A 17,673-nucleotide genomic window follows, 5' to 3' on the forward strand; every position below is an offset into this window, starting at 1 on the left:
GTTGACTATTTATCCTCATACTTTACTTTTCCAGACCTGAAACACTTAATATTAGAATGTTTTGGTAAATAAACAGCAGTGAAAGTTTCACATTACTTCTACAACTGTCCATAATAAAACGTACTCATAAGAAATGATTTCATTTTATACTCTCTATGTTCTATAATTAATTTAGAAGCTCAATTCTAAGGCCAAATCAAATGACAAACATCAAGCTTGTGAATTGTTCCTTCAATAAGCAGACAATGTTCTGCAAATGCAAACTCCTAAAAACACTGAAACACCATCTTCTATTGTGAGAGAAATGGCTGCAGTGGAAGAAGAGAGGTGCTGGTAGGAGCTGAGTCAACTGTAATCCAATGAGGGGCGCCATCATCATCAGAGCAGGACATGCCGTGGTCCCGATGACCTCATCCTGTTTGTTCAGTGTCTTCCGGGAAGACAATGCAGCCTTTTCATCCATCGTTTACCTCCTCCCTGCTCAGTTCCTATAAACGAGCTACAAGCCGAATTGTCTCGATTCAGAAGGACTTTGAAAATCCAAAGAGAAGGTTTAACTTAATGTGACTGTCTACATGAACTTTCTTTTATAACACAATGTGTCCCATATTGTACATAGGATTTGGTATAGTCTTGAATATAGTATTTGAAGCACAGCAATGGCTTTATCAAATGCCTACAAGGATGTTAATGGAGTGAGGTAATGGATCCTACTTTCATCTCATGTTGCAAGTACAAATGGGACGGCGTCAAGATGTAGTACTAAATAATTACAAAGGAAACGTCTACTGATGAGGCTTTCTGCAACTTTAAGAGATAAAATTCTACAAAAAAAATAGGTGCTACTTTTTAACTGAATGTTTTTTCTAAATAAAATGTGTATGTACAGTGTCAAAAATGGTCCCTCCTGTGTTGTGCATACATGTAGATGTCTGATGTCTTTCCCTAAACTGGCTTACAGGCAGTTAAGTCCATACGTGGGCCATATAAAACAAATAACTGCACTTGGAGCATGTCATTTTATTTCAGTCATACTTTGAAAATAAACCTCCAGCAACACAGGCACTCAGGACATTGTTTTTTTTAGACCTGTGAATACATTTGTTCACACATGTACTGTATGTTTGCACATAGTGCTTGATTAAGGAGCAACACAACTTGGTACACAGCCACGATGAGGCACTAGACATACAAATTCAAAAAGCAGCTGTACAACACTCAACAGACACTTTAAATTGAGACCTAACACTGATATATATGAACATTTCAAAAGAACGATACAGTATGCATTGTCCATTTGATGTTGTAATCTTTCCAGCTTACCTGGTAGCCACCAGCACCAGTGCATAGGTTAAATAACATTTGTTAATCGAGCATTGATTAGGGATGAAGAAATGTAAGCTATGCATGCAAAGATAGTCAGAGACATAAGGCGTAGGGTGGTGGGACTAGACTTGCATATTGCATTATATAATTTGGTTTTCAGTACAGCATAGTAAGGCAGAGTATACTGTGAAACTCATGGCATAAGACAGGAAATCATTTCGTCATTCTGAACCCAGAGTATAAAATTTTCCTCAAAGGTCGTTCCTATGCTGCTGCTGCTGCTGCTGAGTGTCACTGTATCTGAAATGATTTGAAGGCCATCTGGTATTAAAATATAATACGTAACAGGTTCTTTTTAAGCTACGACTGCTGCAAGGAAAAACAAGATTACCAGGCAGACCTGCTTCTAATTCAAACAAGCATCTGCTAAAGCACAGAGGCTGATAAACCTGACATGGACGACTGATTTCATAGAACATCATCATGACAGATCCATCCATGTTGGACAAATATGCTGCTTTTGATGCAGCTAAAATGAAGCAGTCCCCAGAATCTCATTTGACATGGAGAGTTCTCCCAAATAACATTATGCAAACACTTCGAGTCTTTGTGCTCCCTCCAGCATTTTTTAAGGCAAGTCTTTGGGAACCATGACAACCCTCTGTAGGACATCCGAAACACGGTGAACCCTGTGCTTACTCAGTGAACCACAAACTAAATGTAATGTTAACACTGAGAAAGAGCTCAGTTCATGGCTCATACAGGAAGAGAAGGGAAACACTCAGGACTGGTTTCAGAGAAACTGTAAAGTAGATACAATTTTTGTAACTTATCTGACAGTTAGGTTAACTTCCTCTTACATTTCATAGGGTCTTTAGTAAACTCCAGGATTGAGAGAGAACAAAAACTTTAATAAAATCATTCTGGAGAAAAAAAAAGCCAATATATAAAATTTTAATTTATAATTTTTCTAAAGGTTTAAAAATTATTTTGTAACTAATTGATTAACATTTAAATGTGTGTCTTCATCAACTAACTTATACCGCTTATTCATGAAGAAGTGCAACATACCAAAATACAAGTGGGTGTCATTTATATATTTGAAATAAATCATAAAAGAAAGAAAAAAGGGAATTAAGCAATCAGGGAGCTTCAGAAAATTTGAATAAATCAGTTATTCATAATTTGTTAGTTAGGTTAGGGAAGTTACAAAGTTTCCTTTAGGCAAATTTAAGCTGAGCCTTTGTGCAAGAGCACTGAATTTAAAAGAAGGGGAAGAAAACATGTAAATGCACAGTAGGTTAATAAAGTTAGAGCATAAAAGGCACCATTGGAATAATCCCCTTGTTTGTCCACTATGTCAGTCTATATAAAAGGCAGTCACACAACTGACTGGTGCATCAAGTTTAAAATGTCCAGCACACTGGTCTTTTGATTCCAGATCGAGGCCAATGATGATTTCTGACAGTTTCAACACAAAATGTGAAATTGTAAAGACAACTGATTTTTCCATCCTAACATTCAGTTACACAGTACTTAAAAATAAATATAAGGTGGTTTTTTTTCGGTTCCTAATTTTAACTACACCAACAAAATTCAAATGAGACATGCCAATGTGTTCATACTGCAGTGGCTAAAAACATTCAAGATAAATCAATACTAAAATGGCAAAGATGTAAACTCAGAAATTCAACCGCGAACATAATTTTGGCAAATCAAAGCATGATTGATGAATTGTCACACATGCTGATAAATGAACAGAGTAGGCATGATGAGTCTCTACTGAAGAACAGTCTGTCTGGCTTCAATTCCTTATGACAGATCTCCCAATGCTAGTGATGACAGTGAACACGATGCGGCAAACACTGATGAAACGCCATATATTATAAGGTTGAAGATGATACAATGTCTTTGTATAATAAAAACAATACTTTTGGGTCAACCAATAACACACTGATCAAGTGCAAAAGTCACAGTCATTTTAGCTGTCTGACTCACATGATTAGGAGCTGTTGTGATCTGTAATGCGTTTGCCTACTAAAAGTTTATTAAACTATTTCCTCATTTCACGAGTTCCACTCAGACTGCCGTCTCTCTGCTGGCTTTTAGATTAGGAGCTGACATTTGCCTGCGCATTCGTGGAGGTGCCTGAAAGTTGATTGGATGGTTAGCGTGGTCAGTGTGATGGTACTGCTGGTAGCCATTGAACCTGCCATCTGTATACATCATGCTATTGTAGTGGCAGGGCTGTTGTTGGTGCTGTGGCTGGAGGTGTGGTGGCTGGTTCTGATGTTGGCGGGGCTGGTAGAAAGCCTGCGAATGCCTCCTGTTGCCTTCAGACTGCTGCAGTGACTCCATGGAGCCGGACGGCCGCTGGCGGTGATTAAAAGAGTTGCTGCGACCTCGTTCGTGGGGCTGCTGATGTTGGTTGTTCCTGTAGTTATGTCTGTGACCCTGGCTTAGACCTTGCTCCAAGTCTTTGCTCCTTTGTTGGACTAATGGGCTTGGCAAAGGGGGAGTGACTTGTATAACAGAAGCAGCCATCTGTTCTCTAGGCAGTACTCCTTCTTCAGCCTGGCTTTCTCCCTCTTCTTCCTCTACAGCTTCTTTAGGCACCTTTAGCTCAATGACCTGCTCATCTGTAATTATGATATGAGTACCAGGGCTCCAGGAGTTGCGGTGTTTAGGGTTACTTCTGAAGGGGAAGCGTAGCTTGCGATCTTCTGGGGGTATAAAGCGATGTGGTCCGGTATGCCGGCGGAGCTGCTTGGAGATCTCTTGTTGCTGAAGGCCTTTGAGTCGAATCTGCTCTTGGCGCATCCAGCGCATTTGGGCTCCTCGCTTAAGGGTTGTGTCATCTCCTGCACTTTGGCCTGTTTGTGAATCTGCATCCTCTGCATCAGGCTTTTCAGGAAGAGGAGGTTTTGCTTCTCGAGGGCTTGGAGTTATGGCAGTGCTAGTAGTGCCACCGCTGGAAGTTCCACTGCTGGTGGTGCCACCGCTGGTAGTGCCACTGCTGGAGGTGCCACTGCTGGAAGTGCCACTGCTGGAGGTGCCACTGCTGGTGGTGCCACCGCTGGTAGTACCACCGCTGGGAGGCTGTTCCTGGCCGTCTGGTGTGATAAGTGGAAGGACCTTTTCCATTTTGACCATCTTGTTCCTGAGAGCACGGATCTCCTCATCCTTCATGTTATTCTGTTTTTTGACCTCGTGCAAGATGTCCTCAAGTTTATCAATGTGCACCTTTAGTTCATCCATGACAACCACTCCTGGTCGAGACCCATTGGCAATGACGTCCTCAATGCGCTCATCGCCAACGCCTACAGTGTCCCAAACATCCCGAGCCACTGCCCTCCACGAGTCCCGCTCGTTGGGGTCCTTCTTGCTGTAGCTAGCACAAAGCTCCTTCATCTTGACAATGGCCAGTGCCTCGATTTCCTGCCGCGTGTGGCGGAAGTCATTGAGCGCGACTTCATAACAGATTTCTTTGACTGCCTGGATCTTCAGGTCAGAGATGGTCACCCACTTGGAGTCTTTGGTGATGCGCCGCCGCTGAGGGATCTGGTACATTTTGACTGGCTCTCTTCTCTTCCCACTGCTGGGTAATCCACACTTTTTCACTATGGTTTGAAGCTTGCTGGGGGGCAGCTTTTCCCTCAAGGAAGTGATCAGTCTCCAGCTCTCTTCACAAGACCTTTTATCAGAGTCATCCCCACTATCAGAGTCTCCATCCTTGAGAAAACAACACAGGAAACAAACCAAATGGTTCCCAAAAAAAGCAGAAATTAAAATGGGAAATCAAAGAGAAGATGAAAGGATGACTTTAAAAAAGTATGAATAAAGCTATGAATATGCAACATGGGAACTTCAGCCGATCAATAAGGAAAGGCCGAGCTAAATCAGTATAAAAATTGAGCTTGTGATGTAGTTAGTTTTTTCCATAGAGGACTATAGCACCGTTTTTAAAACAGTTTGCATACATCATTTTTGTACAAGATGTATGTCAACATGCAGTTCACAGAATTATGCACATTTGCAGAATTATGTTCCAAATAAAGACAGAAAAACAAGTCAATCCAACAAACAGTGGCTTCTATTGACTTTCTTGTCAGTTTGTCATTATAATATTTCCTCTAATGAAATGGTGACATGGAAATGAGGAAGTTATATACATTAAAACGTTCACTTGTTGTTAAAACAAGGACATTCACAGCTCAGAAATGGATATCAGCTTTAACAAAACTGTTCCAAATGTTGCATATTGATATTAAAAGTAAAGCATGTCTATCATGATTAGAAGAGAAGTATCAACAGAGGATAGGTGCTGATTGGAGCGCTTCTGTATTGTTTTGAGACAATCCTCTTCTTAATTGAAAATTTGGTGATTTGAAAGCTGGGTCCCAAACGTGCTACGGTTGCATGCATGTAGATGGATTTTTGAGCTTTCCCCCTTTTTGTCCAGAAGTTTGAGGCTTTAGTATTAGCGGTGAGTTAGAAGACAGAGTGCTCTCGAAGTTGATCAGAAAGCCAGTAGAGAGGAGAGGCAGAAGTGCGGGTAAGTGTTAATCCACTACAAGAAAGATGTTAGTTGGAAAAAATGCAGTTTCTCATTTTTTTTGTAGACAAAGTACATTACAGATCACAACCATTTGGTACAGATAATTCAGGTCTTTTGAATGATTCTGTATCAGTCGCTAGAATTGGACGTGTTATGTTGCTGGGAGTCTGAACCCTATGTCTGTAGCAGTGCACATATAAACACCAGAGTGTGGACCAGGCCTCTTATTCACTGATTCAGCTTTAAGCAGTGATAACTCTGTTGTTGAGCCGTGCCCTCAGTGTGCTACACAGGTGCCAGGTAAGGCTAGCAAAGAGCGGTAGCCAAAGAAGTCAATGAGAAACCACATTGTAACAATCCCTCAAAAAACTACAGCAGGAACTGTTGTCACAATGCATTGTATAGTGAGCAACTGCATTGAAGAGACGGAACTCAGGACAAAACAGAGCAAGAAAACTAGAGTAGAAATCTAATCCAAGCAAATCAACAGCCACTTCAAAGTCGACCAGCTCAACAGCAAACACTGCAACTTAGTCCAGAACCAGTTCTGAATGTGTTAAGAAAACATGCTATTAACATGAACCATGCAAAAGCAGCGTCAAGTTTTAAAAAGTTTTAAATGCTGAAAAATATTTAGTCAGTTTAAAATTAATTTAGATCTTTGTATCAAATCAACTTAAGTTGCTGTTTTGCAAGATTCAGATTGACTATAAAAGACACAAGAAAAGTGAAACAGGGATTTGGAAAGGGGAAAGCTTTACAGTCTAATTCTCACTCGATCAAACTGCTACAGAAAAATCAGTTAAACTCAGGAGGAAGGCGAGTAAAAAGCTCATCCATCTCAAACCAGAGAAAACTTCCATGCAAGAAGATCAGACATGCGCTGGGAATAAAAAGTGTGATTTACACACACGCACACATTTATCTCAAAAAGGTCAAAGCTCAGAGTGAGAATTAGTGCTAGTCAGATTTAAATGGACCGTGTGAAATCCAAATAACAAAGCTAGCTTTCAGATTGGAATTGGCCATTGAAAAAATGCTTTAACTCTGAATCACAAACTAGCTGAATCACTCAAGAAGCTGCCATTCAATATAGCTAGCTTCAGAAAATGAATCAAGGAAGTATTACTTTATCTGTTAAACCCACTCTACAGTAACTACTTACTTGTCTTCTACCATAATTAATACAGGAAAAAGACATTTACAAAGTGGGCTTGATAAAATTCCAGCTTATGTGAACTTACCAGTCGCTGTTGCTCCAGAAGTTGGTCTGCCTCTTCCTTCTCCTTTTTGTACAAGATTTCCATCTCAGTGAGTCTACGTATATAAAGGAAAATACAGTGTGAAGTACATCAAACAATTCATGATACACTGTACGATCCATATGTGAAATCTGTTAACTGGCACCATTATAAATTTGTTTAAAGGGCCAGTTCGCCGATTTTCAACCTCAGTCTTATCATGCTATTATGGGGAGCTAATGCCATTATGGAGGACGCTATCTGCTTCTCCAACGGGCCCTGGAAAACCTCTGCCAGACTACGTAAAACGCGTCATCTGGTGGAGGCCAGGGAGCTTGCTAAACTACTCTTCCTCAATCTAGGACGCCCGCCTCCGATGTCATGTCTCATTCAAAATCTTCAGGTTTGAAATGTAGACTGCAGACCCGAAGATTCTTTAGACAATCCACCGGTGTATTCTCGTCTTATTTCGGATTCTGTACCACTCTGAGCCGTTGCCTGCAGTGAAACGGTAGCATTTCACTCCAGCATCTCTCGCTGGGCCGTTCCTTTCAGAGGGAGGGGTGCAATGAACGCTGGGTGTTGTAGGAATGTAGAATTGGCGAAACCACAAGCTGTAAGTACAACTTTCTCCTCAGCTATGGCGCCAATTTCAAATATTAATGCTTCTATTGATTACAGAGAACACCAGCTTTGACTGACAGTGGCTTTTTCCAGGGGCGAATTTCTCCTTTAAATATTGCTGGACAGGACGGTCTGCATACCGTTTCTCCATCTCCTGCTTCATGTCGATGCCCTGCTTCTCCAGAAGCTCTCTCTGAGCAAAAGTCCAATCCACCGGCTCCACAGGAGTTTCTGCAGTTGGCGTCTTCTCCCTTTCAGCTCTGGCCTGTTCTGGGTGGTTGAACCGGAAAACATGGTTCTTTCCCATAATGATACGGTTACCTGAAAGAAGATGGGGCAAAAAAATTAGCATGGAGAGCATGAAAGTAGCAAATCATCACTTCTCTTCATCTAAAAGTAAAGCTCAAAACAGGTTATTAACAATTTGTTAAAATGATTTATGAAGTCAAAGTATAACCCATTACATGGATTCAATCATCCATAGTTATTATGAATATTAGTCATCCTCCACCCACAGATCTACAGATAATTACAACTTTGTTTACAACAGTCAGACATGTACCTGAACGAAGCTGGATTGCGTCCTCAACACGTTTGCCATTGACGTAGGTTTCTGATCCCTGGCAGGGCACCAGCATGACGATAACTTCAGAGCAAACACAACAAAACATCAGTGACTCATTCTGATCATTATTAATTTTAAAATGATGAGGGGAAAAATATCTAATCCAGTGTATGTAGTGACAAAGCCAGTAGTGTTTCCATTAGCAACAGAAGATGCTTTTAAGTCTTAATGTTATCCATTTACTGTCTACACAAAAGCAGAATGATATTTTGCCTCACCATCTCCATTGGCATTCCTCTCGCTGCGGAAGATGCAGTGCTCTTCCTTGATATGAGCACCACTTAAAACAATGTCCTGCCGTCTTTCAGCATCAGCCTGACCCACCCTGAAACAATCACAGAGGCCATGTTAGTGAGAGAACGCTGCTCTCTGATTTGTATTAGCAGCCATTTCGCAGCTCAGTCTGCTTCAGAAGTTAAATGGTACCTTTAGACCATCACTTTTAGCAGACAGCACTTCTAAAGTTACTACATTTTCTATCGTCTGAGATTCTGTCATCTATCATGTCCCCCTGAGGCGAGGTTGTAACAAAATACTCAATGAGAGCAGTCCGCTGAAGGGGCCAAAAGGACAAAGGAGGAGAAGTAACTTTAGAAAGTGAAAGTTTTGGTGATCAGAGGCAGATTTTAAGCCGGTTTCCACAGACTCTGACCTCTTGCTTAACATCAAAAGAGGAAAAATTCAATATGGAGAAGAATTTTGGAGACCCTGCCCGGGAGAAATACCAAGCCTTACATATCCTCTGATTCACTTCAGTTTCATCATTCAGGTTTGTGTTACCTGGTAATTCCGTCTTTGATGTAGTAGAGCAGACACTCGGACATGAGAGGATCCTCATTCAAGTTAACCAGGTGTGGAGTCTGAAGATGAAACATGAGAGGGAAACAGTTAACAAGACTGAAAGTAAACCAATGCTAGGAATGTTAATCAAGTGGGAATGATTCATATAAAACAAGGCTGATTCAGCCATATGTGTTGAACAGTGCATGAACATGGACAGAAAGGGACACATTGACACAGCGCTGACTCCTCTATAGTCTGATACATCACAGCACCACTACAAACAATGCTACTCCGCAGAACCACCAACCTTTTTAGGGGAAAACACCCCATTAAAGTCTGTATAAAGATCACAAGGCTTCTCAACGAAATGCAGACACATGGAGCAGCAGTGAGCGAAAAGAGAGAACAAAATGAATGGAAGACAAAAGGATGAGAACAAAAGGGGAAGACAACTAAAATACATCAATAGGCAGCAGAGGAAGGACCTGAAAACACAGCCTAAAAAGGAATATTTTCAAAGAGGGGAACTTTCTGATAACACCACTGATCTAGTGACAGTTGGCTCTGAACATTCAGAGATTAAAAGAGAGCAAATCTCTTTCTCTGCTACAATCGGAACTCTCCTGGCAAGCGTATACAAACACACCTATGTAGCTGCCACATGGCACTTTCTCTACTGGAAGGTGGTGCAGAATAAAAAAGGGAATGTACTGTTTGTCTGTAATTTAATAAGCCTCATGACAGAGCTAATAGCTGTAAGCATCTAAAGAAAAGACAAGGTTTGAAAAATCTACTCAGAGCCAGCGATTACATAATGAAACATAAATCCTGCTTCAAGCGGTCTGTGCAAAATGATAAACTTCAAAGTAGCTTAATTCAGAATCACTTGTTAGATCTTAATGTATCTTTTAAGATTATCACATAAATTAAGCACTTTTCCCACTGGTCAAAAAACCCGCTAACACCTGGCTTTTTTGCTTGGTGGGAAAGGCTACAATCGGCATTCAGACCCGGGTCAAATGACTGCAGTAGACCCGGGTAATTATCGCCTCGGCTCTGATTGGCATTGATGGGAACACAAAACCTGTGTCGACACGCTAATCTCCTACCCCTCTCCGGCTCGATGCTATGACGCACATTGCCGCGACTCCTTGTCTACTCAGCTACAAATTGCGCACGTCTCCATCGAAGCAGCGCTCGAACATCGTTCCAAATTAGTATGCGCTGAGCTTGATAAACAGACTGAATGAGTAATAGATACAATAAAGACTGAACCACCGTAACATCTTCACTGTTTACTAGCCCTGTTTCCGGCGCGTTTGTGATGTCAGATGGTGACGCAGCAGAAAAGAGACTGAAAGAGACCTTCATTAGCGGATCTTCCCATGTCTGAAAAACCCACTTCAACGCGCTAATTTTGGTGGGAAAGGGGTATTAGACTGTCGAAGATGTACGCAACAGAGGCAGTAACCAGATGAGATTGATTTGTAATGTTTCTAATGTTAAAATCACTCTTAAACACACAAACTCGTTTATGGGGCTTCATCTACATCTAGAGCAGGAAGGGTGCTAATCTGCTAATTCAATCAAACAAACCTTCTTGGTGGGAAAACAATCAAGCTGCTCATCAAACAGGCTTTCATGGCTAAGCTGAGTACGTGAAGGAGGCAAACAATAAAAGAGTGGAAAGACAGACGGAATGATTAAGTGAGAAAAAGCAGTGACGGTTACAGGGAGGAGGCTCATGGAAAAAAAAGATAATATGGGAAACAGAAGTAAGGAAGCGATGGTGGAAGAGTGTGCATCACCACCCATGGGAGATTTGATACAGTCCCCCCGCCAACATTAATGTCTGTGCTCATGTTTGTTCTACCTTTTTAGGAGAGAAGACCCCCAAAGTGCCTCCATCTTCACGGATTGCCACACCCATCTCAGCAAGCAAGGCCTCTCTGCAGTGGAGGGAAAACATTCGTAGAGTCAGAAAAAAAACCTTACAGTTGAACTAATTTGGAAGATAAAATGCATATATTCACCTAGAACATATAGTTTAACTTTTAACACTTTGTTTTAAAGAGAAGGGAAGTGTGCAACATAACAGCAAGTGATCGGGTACGACAGCAGAAAGAGAATGACACCTGTGAGACTCAACGGACAGGGAGTAACATGTTTGACGTCTGCAGCCACAGATGAGTGGATAAAGGGTGTGAGAGGGCTGTTTGTGCAGCAGAGTGTGACGACAGACAGAGGAGGGAAGGGAAATGGACAGCGTAGATAAATAGATAGAAAGAAAGTGAGACAGGCAGTTCAGAGGGGTGAAAAGACAGACAACCCCCCGTAGTTCTGTCTCAATCGCTGACGGGATGCAGACGGATTAAATGAGGAGTGAGGAGGCATACGTAGGACACATTTGTCTGCCAAGACTGACCTTTCCATGCGGATGGCTTCTGTCTTTCGCAGCTTCTCTTCCCAGGTTTCATTGAGCTCGGCAATGATCTTTTCTGATTCCTGCACAGCAAAGAGGCAAAATGTGAGGAAAATGCAACCAGGTTAATTTAACGTCAACTATAAGTGTGTTAAGCTCAGTGAGAAACATGCCAACTCTGCTCCCTTTAATAGAGGAAAGTTTTGAGACTTATTCTGCTCCATACTAAAGCAATTATAGCACTTATTACATAACATAAGAGTTACACTCATAATGTTGCTTCGTGCTCAAGTATCCATCCTGTACACAAACTATGCCCTTTCCTCATCCTCTAAACGTCAGACTCTTAGCCATCTGCTCCTCTGGATACTGACATATTCTGTGACGTGTTAAAGGGGAGGTTTTATAACGCAGAATGCAGTCATCAAAGCTTAACATCATAATAAATTGTCATGCTGGACAATCCTGACAGAGATGTAAGCATTTATAATGACTGTAAAGGTTACCTCCCCTGTAATCTTAAATCTTAAAATAGCTGCAACGTCGTAAAGGATCAAAAAGAGAGAATATTATGTGTCTGACTATTAAAACTAAAAGCCAATACGGCAGGATCTATTTTGGTCCAGTTTCCTCCGTATCTGCGTCGGCGCTTGACGTCATTGGATGACAGACAAACTGGGCACACCACGGTTGCCGTGGAAACTGCAGCTCCTCATGGTTGGATGTGGCAATTCTGTGTGCTCCCTTATCAACAGAGTGAGAGGTGTACTGCAAGCGTGTGAGAGGTACAAAGCTCAGAGGCCACATGAGGACTGATGGGAAACATGCACTTTGATTAAAGGGTGTGTGTGGGCTTAAAACAAACAGCAGCCACCCTGACATTAAATATAAAATTCATTAACTTATATATATTACACTTATATCACACAATATTAGACTTTGATAATAAGTAAGAAATTATGCTTTCTTTTTTTCTTTTTTTTTAGATTATTTTTTGGGCCTTTTATGCCTTTATTTATAGAGAGGACAGTGGATAGTGTTGGAAACAGGGGAAGAGAGAATGGGGGACGATACGTGGCAAAAGGCTGAGGGTGGGAGTTGAACCAGGTGCTGCCACATTGAGGACTGTAGCCTCTGTACATGGGGCGCCAGCTCTACCAACTGAGCTAAACAGGCGTCCCCTGCTTTCATTATTCATTATTTTAATTATCTATTAATTCACAGATATTTTGGGGAAGATGCACCTATAAAAGGTTTAATATATGTGCTTTACTCTATACTATACTATTGCTCGTTATCGTTATTAAGTAGTAATTATTATTATTATTATTATTATTAATTATTATTATTATACTGTCTGTACAGAGGAAACTTCTCATATATTTAATAAGGGGATATTTTAATACTGTTTTAATTAAACAAAGTGATAGATATTGCTATTGTGATATCCAACACGTACTAATGGAAGCTACTTCTTTGCAATATACTTCTGGTAAATATCAATAATATAGTCAATTATAAAAAATGTGTCTTAGAAAAATAAACATATTTTTGATCAGCAACAAGTTTCATCTCTCACATGCGTTGCATGATAAACACTTAAGCAAGCCTTGTGCACCACACAGCACAGCTCGGGCCATCTTTAGGTTCAGCTGAGGGCATGTTTTAACAGCAACCAGAGTTTAGGGTCTTAAAAGAGTTGGCAAGTGTGATTTGAAGCATACTGCAGTCTACACAGACAAACGTTACCTTGAGTCTTTCGATAGCCTCCTCTCCTCCAGGGGTGGACATGATGCGCTCCTGGATGCTGGTGACCGACTGAAGGCCACCCTGGCTGCACAGTGAGCCAGAGGATGGAGAGGCTGTCAGGGAACCAATAGGGGCTGTGGAGAAATGGCCAGGGCGTTGGTTCTCTGAGGCTATCAAGTATCTATTCTTATTGTTCTGAAAGTCTTTGAGGTCTGAGCCAACAGCAGAAGAGAGAGAGAGAGAGGGATAGAGGAAGAAAAGCACAACACAGAGAGAGGTGGGATGGACCCAGGACAGGGTAAGGGGGGTAAACCACATAAAATGGAGGAACCAAATAGAAAATAGGGGGAAAGAGAAAGGGGAGAAAGAGAATGGGAAAGAGAAAGGACAAAGGGGAGGGAAGACCAATGTAAGACACACGTTGTACGTCAAAGGGTTAAGACAAACAACCAGCTTAATGGTCATCTACAGAGAGCAGCAGTTTTCACTCCAGGTAGTTAACTTCATAAATTCAATTTCAGCTTGTTTTAATGTGGGCCAGAATCACAGAACAATTAACTCTTAGCACCATGTCTATATTCTGTAGAATTGGGCGTCATTTTGTTGTTTTTGTCCTGAGCTCTTCACATGAGTGAAAGCACACTGTGTGAAAACTGCTATCAGTGTTCCAACTACAGGATGGGAAGGAGATGGAAACTGCAAGAAGGCCCAGAGGGAGGAGGACAGATGAGGGTCATTGACACATGCTGCCAAAGTTCAGCCAGCAGTCGAGTAGTTTGATTCACCGCAGACACACACGCGTGCACTCACACACATCCATCAAAATTGAGCCACAGCAGCCTCACTAAAGGTCAGGCAAGTCATGTCAATACAATGGCCTCCATGACCTCTGAGGTAACAGAGACTATACTTTCCAAGAACTCGTTAAAAACAAAGGTAAAGTTAAATTTTTAAGGTTCTGGAGATGTTTCAAGTTCCTAAAATACATGGGATGCATCAGGACCCAAGTACAGAGCTACTAGTGGGAAAACAGCAGCAATGTTTATGCTTTTACTCTGCACATTAGGTGAAGCAGGTGAACACTTTCCGGGTTAACTACATGAAGATTATTAAGGCAAAAGGGCAGGAGGGGCACACAAGCAAACTAACTATTAAATACAAGCTACCAAATCACATCTAGTTAATCAACTCTGCATATACATACACCTCTGGTTTGGCTACTTAGAAATTCAAATCATGCACCTTTCCGTCTGTAACTCTGAGCCTCAGTCTGAGAACTGAGAAGAACCATTCTAAAGATTTCAGCGCAGTCAGCTGCAGCCAAGCGTTAGTAAAAGAAACAAACAAAAGCAGAAAGACCACTGTCAAGAAGAGAAGCTTGAGTTAAAGTCTGGCATTGTAAGGAAACAGTGCAAGTGCTTTGGGGGTGGGGGAGACAGACAAGCTATTCTAAAAGTAATGTTTCTAAAAGGGATCGTCTAAAAGTAACTTGTGATACATATAAGTCTGCAAACAGCTGCCTCACCCCCATCATTCTGGAAAAATAGCAGAAACACAAGCAAAGCATGCTAACCTAGTGGCATGCTAACCCTTGCCAGATCAGCACACCTACTAAAGCAATCCTGAGTCTACTAAGCTTTAGCTTTTCAGCATCAACATGCAAAGCTGGAAGCAGATTTAATATACAGGACACGGGGGCATAAGCAATGTTAGCTATCATTAGCAGGGCAAATAGCTGTAAGACAATTCATGACTACCACACATATACACACATTTGATTCCACTTCCTGGGTAATCATCCCCCATAGGATCGACTGAGGGGAAGCAGGAAGAGATGAGAAGGGTCAGAGGTCAGAGTCAGTAGAATGGGAGGAAAAGGTTTCAGACATTTCTTAGTGAACTGGATGATAACGAGGACGAGAAGAAATGGCATGAATTGACTTGTTAAGTGCCATGTCATTAAGCATGATCGAAGCGGGCATTAGAAAGTAGGCAGGTTATTAATCAGCTCAGATATTAGAAGTAATTAAGGGGTGTATTATGTCTCTAATTGACGAGGCGATGAGCCATCACTCCTGTGTACAGCAAATGAAGTGTGATAAACGACTATCTGTGTTGTCAGCTACTTGTGACTAAATAAATTGTCATTAAATCTTTTCGAAAAAATGTATAGTATGTAGCCTGACAATTTCTATACAGACGAAAAAAACACAATACATTTAACTCTGTCAGGAGGCATAATAAACAAGCATGTTAGGAAATATGTTTCTAAAAGGCTGTTTGAGGCTTTTTAGTTTTGTACTAGGCACTGGAACAAGCATAGCAATGAAACAGAAGTAGGATGACTTAGAGAAACGGGACAGTGAAGTAGAAAGATGATGTTGCCAGCTTTGGTAGACCCTGAGAAAGAAGGTAGTCGATGCTGTTTGGTGTCAGATACGGCCAGAAGCCACAAAACTCACTGTCCAGGATGTCTCCCAGGCCCTGCGCACGGAGCAGCTCCTTCAGTCGAGCGACCTCATCCTTCAGGTCACGCACCAACTTATTGTTGGGATCCTCATTGATGACAGCATTGCATTTGATGTTTTTGGCCCGGTCAGCATAGCTAAAGAACAAAACAGTTATAAAATTGATGCATAGTTAAAGTAATAATCTCGAAGATTTTCATTTAAATAAATGTCTGTTTAGTCACTATCACCGAAAGAGGAAACACAATGGTGATTGAGCCTATGGCCCACTGGTAAAAGACTTTGCATCCGCAGTATTATGGACTGGGTGTCTGTGGCGACTTCATGGAAAAAATCACAAGCAGTGCCCAGTTAGTGACGTGTTTTCCATCACTCAGCAGTGGTTGGTCTGCCAGAGAGGGTAGGCGGAGCTAAGTGGCTGTTTTTCTGGTCTCTGCAAGAGTTGCGAGTAAACAGTAATCTACTACAGCTGAACAAACAAAGAAAAGATCGATGACTACAGATACAACTTCAAAAATAAGTGAAAATCCAAAGAAAAAGAAACAAATTTGACGCTCAGATGAAGGTCTAAAAAACAGTCTAAAAAGAAAAGCGACCGTCAGCGAGGAAAATCAGGAGTTACAACCGTAACAAACGGAGCCAGCCGTGGACGTCACACATGCAACACTGTCTGGATATCTGGGAAGTGTGCTCCCTCATTTACCGTTTATCGCCACAGGTGCCGCCAAAGAGAACGAAACTGAGATCTTTCGAGATTATAACTTTAAGGATCAAATACAAACAATACTGACAATAGTTTTATCCCTGCACTTGATGGAATCCTTACCGGAGGGTGCTGAGTGTTTCATCATAGTTGATATCTGCAGGACTGAGAGCAGCTACCATGGCTGTTCTTGAGTTTCCACCTGATATTAAAAGATCAGTAAAGAGGTTAATTATGTGACACTGCCATCTTTATAACACAATTGATAAAGACCTAAACAAGGTAGATTGGTATAAGAACATGATTTCCACTGCCCTCTACGTTGAGTGAGAGCTGAAAACTAATTCCACTAATGCAAGTCTTGTGTCTCATTAGACTAAACTGCTATGTACGACGTGTGTCAGCTAAGATTGAAGATACACTGCCCTCCATACACGTGTGACCCGAGGAGATGCTTGCTGTGCTTGTCTAATGAGGTTGAAATACAGTCTGCTGACAGTGTTCTTCTTAAATTGGCGGAGAGTAATGTACCGTAGCATCAGTTATATTTTTAACCTCCACTTCAGATTACTGTATCAAGTGGTTCAATTTTTCCTGCTTTCCAGGAGTAAGATGAACAGGATTTTGACACAGAGTTTACAGACATACAGGATATTCCACCACATTTCACTGGTAATATTAGTGTTCATACCGAGGTTCTCCCTCAGCAGCCATGTCAGGACAGAGTCTCTGTACGGGATGAAGTCGCTCTTCTTCTTCTTCTTGCTCTGCAATAAAAAAAATCATTAATCTGGAGGGCAAAAGAAAGGACGACTGATGAAAGGTGTTCTGTTTTAACGGTGACTATTAGGGATGGCAGTTATAACCAAACAATATGATGATATACCATGACAAACACGGACAAGATAAGGTCAGGTAAGATGAGTCGAGGCCTGATTTGAATAGCTTTTGCTCGGGTGCAAGGATTGCGGATATTAATTTGCATTGTGCTTAAAATCACAGCACTTATGTGATAAAAGTAGTAGTGACAGAAGACTGCAGCAAAGTCAACATTGCACGTGGCAAAAAAAAGGCCGTCAAATCTGCCTCATGACAGGAATCAGAGGTTAATGGTTGAGCCGTCAAAGGATTTACCTTGCTGGTACAGTTATCCTGTGTGAGCAAGCATTACAAG

The 17,673-nt window shown here is 41.4% G+C and overlaps 1 protein-coding gene across 4 annotated transcripts in view; it reads right to left on the reverse strand.

The window, feature by feature from the left end:
- kif1b (kinesin family member 1B) overlaps positions 1-17,673 on the reverse strand; it is a 56,982-nt gene that overhangs the window by 19,460 nt on the left and 19,849 nt on the right. The window contains exons 10-22 of one of the 4 annotated variants that reach the window (XM_069659894.1): positions 17,634-17,651; positions 17,191-17,266; positions 16,623-16,701; positions 15,791-15,933; positions 15,101-15,142; positions 13,329-13,462; positions 11,583-11,662; positions 11,031-11,106; positions 9,155-9,234; positions 8,593-8,699; positions 8,312-8,395; positions 7,890-8,070; positions 7,129-7,201 (exon numbers count right to left, since the gene is read on the reverse strand). In XM_069659894.1, the coding sequence (XP_069515995.1) occupies positions 7,129-7,201; positions 7,890-8,070; positions 8,312-8,395; positions 8,593-8,699; positions 9,155-9,234; positions 11,031-11,106; positions 11,583-11,662; positions 13,329-13,462; positions 15,101-15,142; positions 15,791-15,933; positions 16,623-16,701; positions 17,191-17,266; positions 17,634-17,651 (1,173 nt within the window). Of the gene's footprint in view, positions 1-1,020; positions 5,059-7,128; positions 7,202-7,889; positions 8,071-8,311; positions 8,396-8,592; positions 8,700-9,154; positions 9,235-11,030; positions 11,107-11,582; positions 11,663-13,328; positions 13,541-15,100; positions 15,143-15,790; positions 15,934-16,622; positions 16,702-17,190; positions 17,267-17,633; positions 17,652-17,673 lie in introns of those variants that run through there. The other 3 variants (XM_069659897.1, XM_069659895.1, XM_069659896.1) reach the window with 3 other exon arrangements.

The sequence above is a fragment of the Semicossyphus pulcher genome, unplaced genomic scaffold, assembly GCF_022749685.1.
Source record: "Semicossyphus pulcher isolate SPU_LCO1_2020_fin unplaced genomic scaffold, fSemPul1.0.p SCAF_13, whole genome shotgun sequence".
Taxonomy (NCBI): Eukaryota; Metazoa; Chordata; class Actinopteri; order Labriformes; family Labridae; genus Semicossyphus; species Semicossyphus pulcher.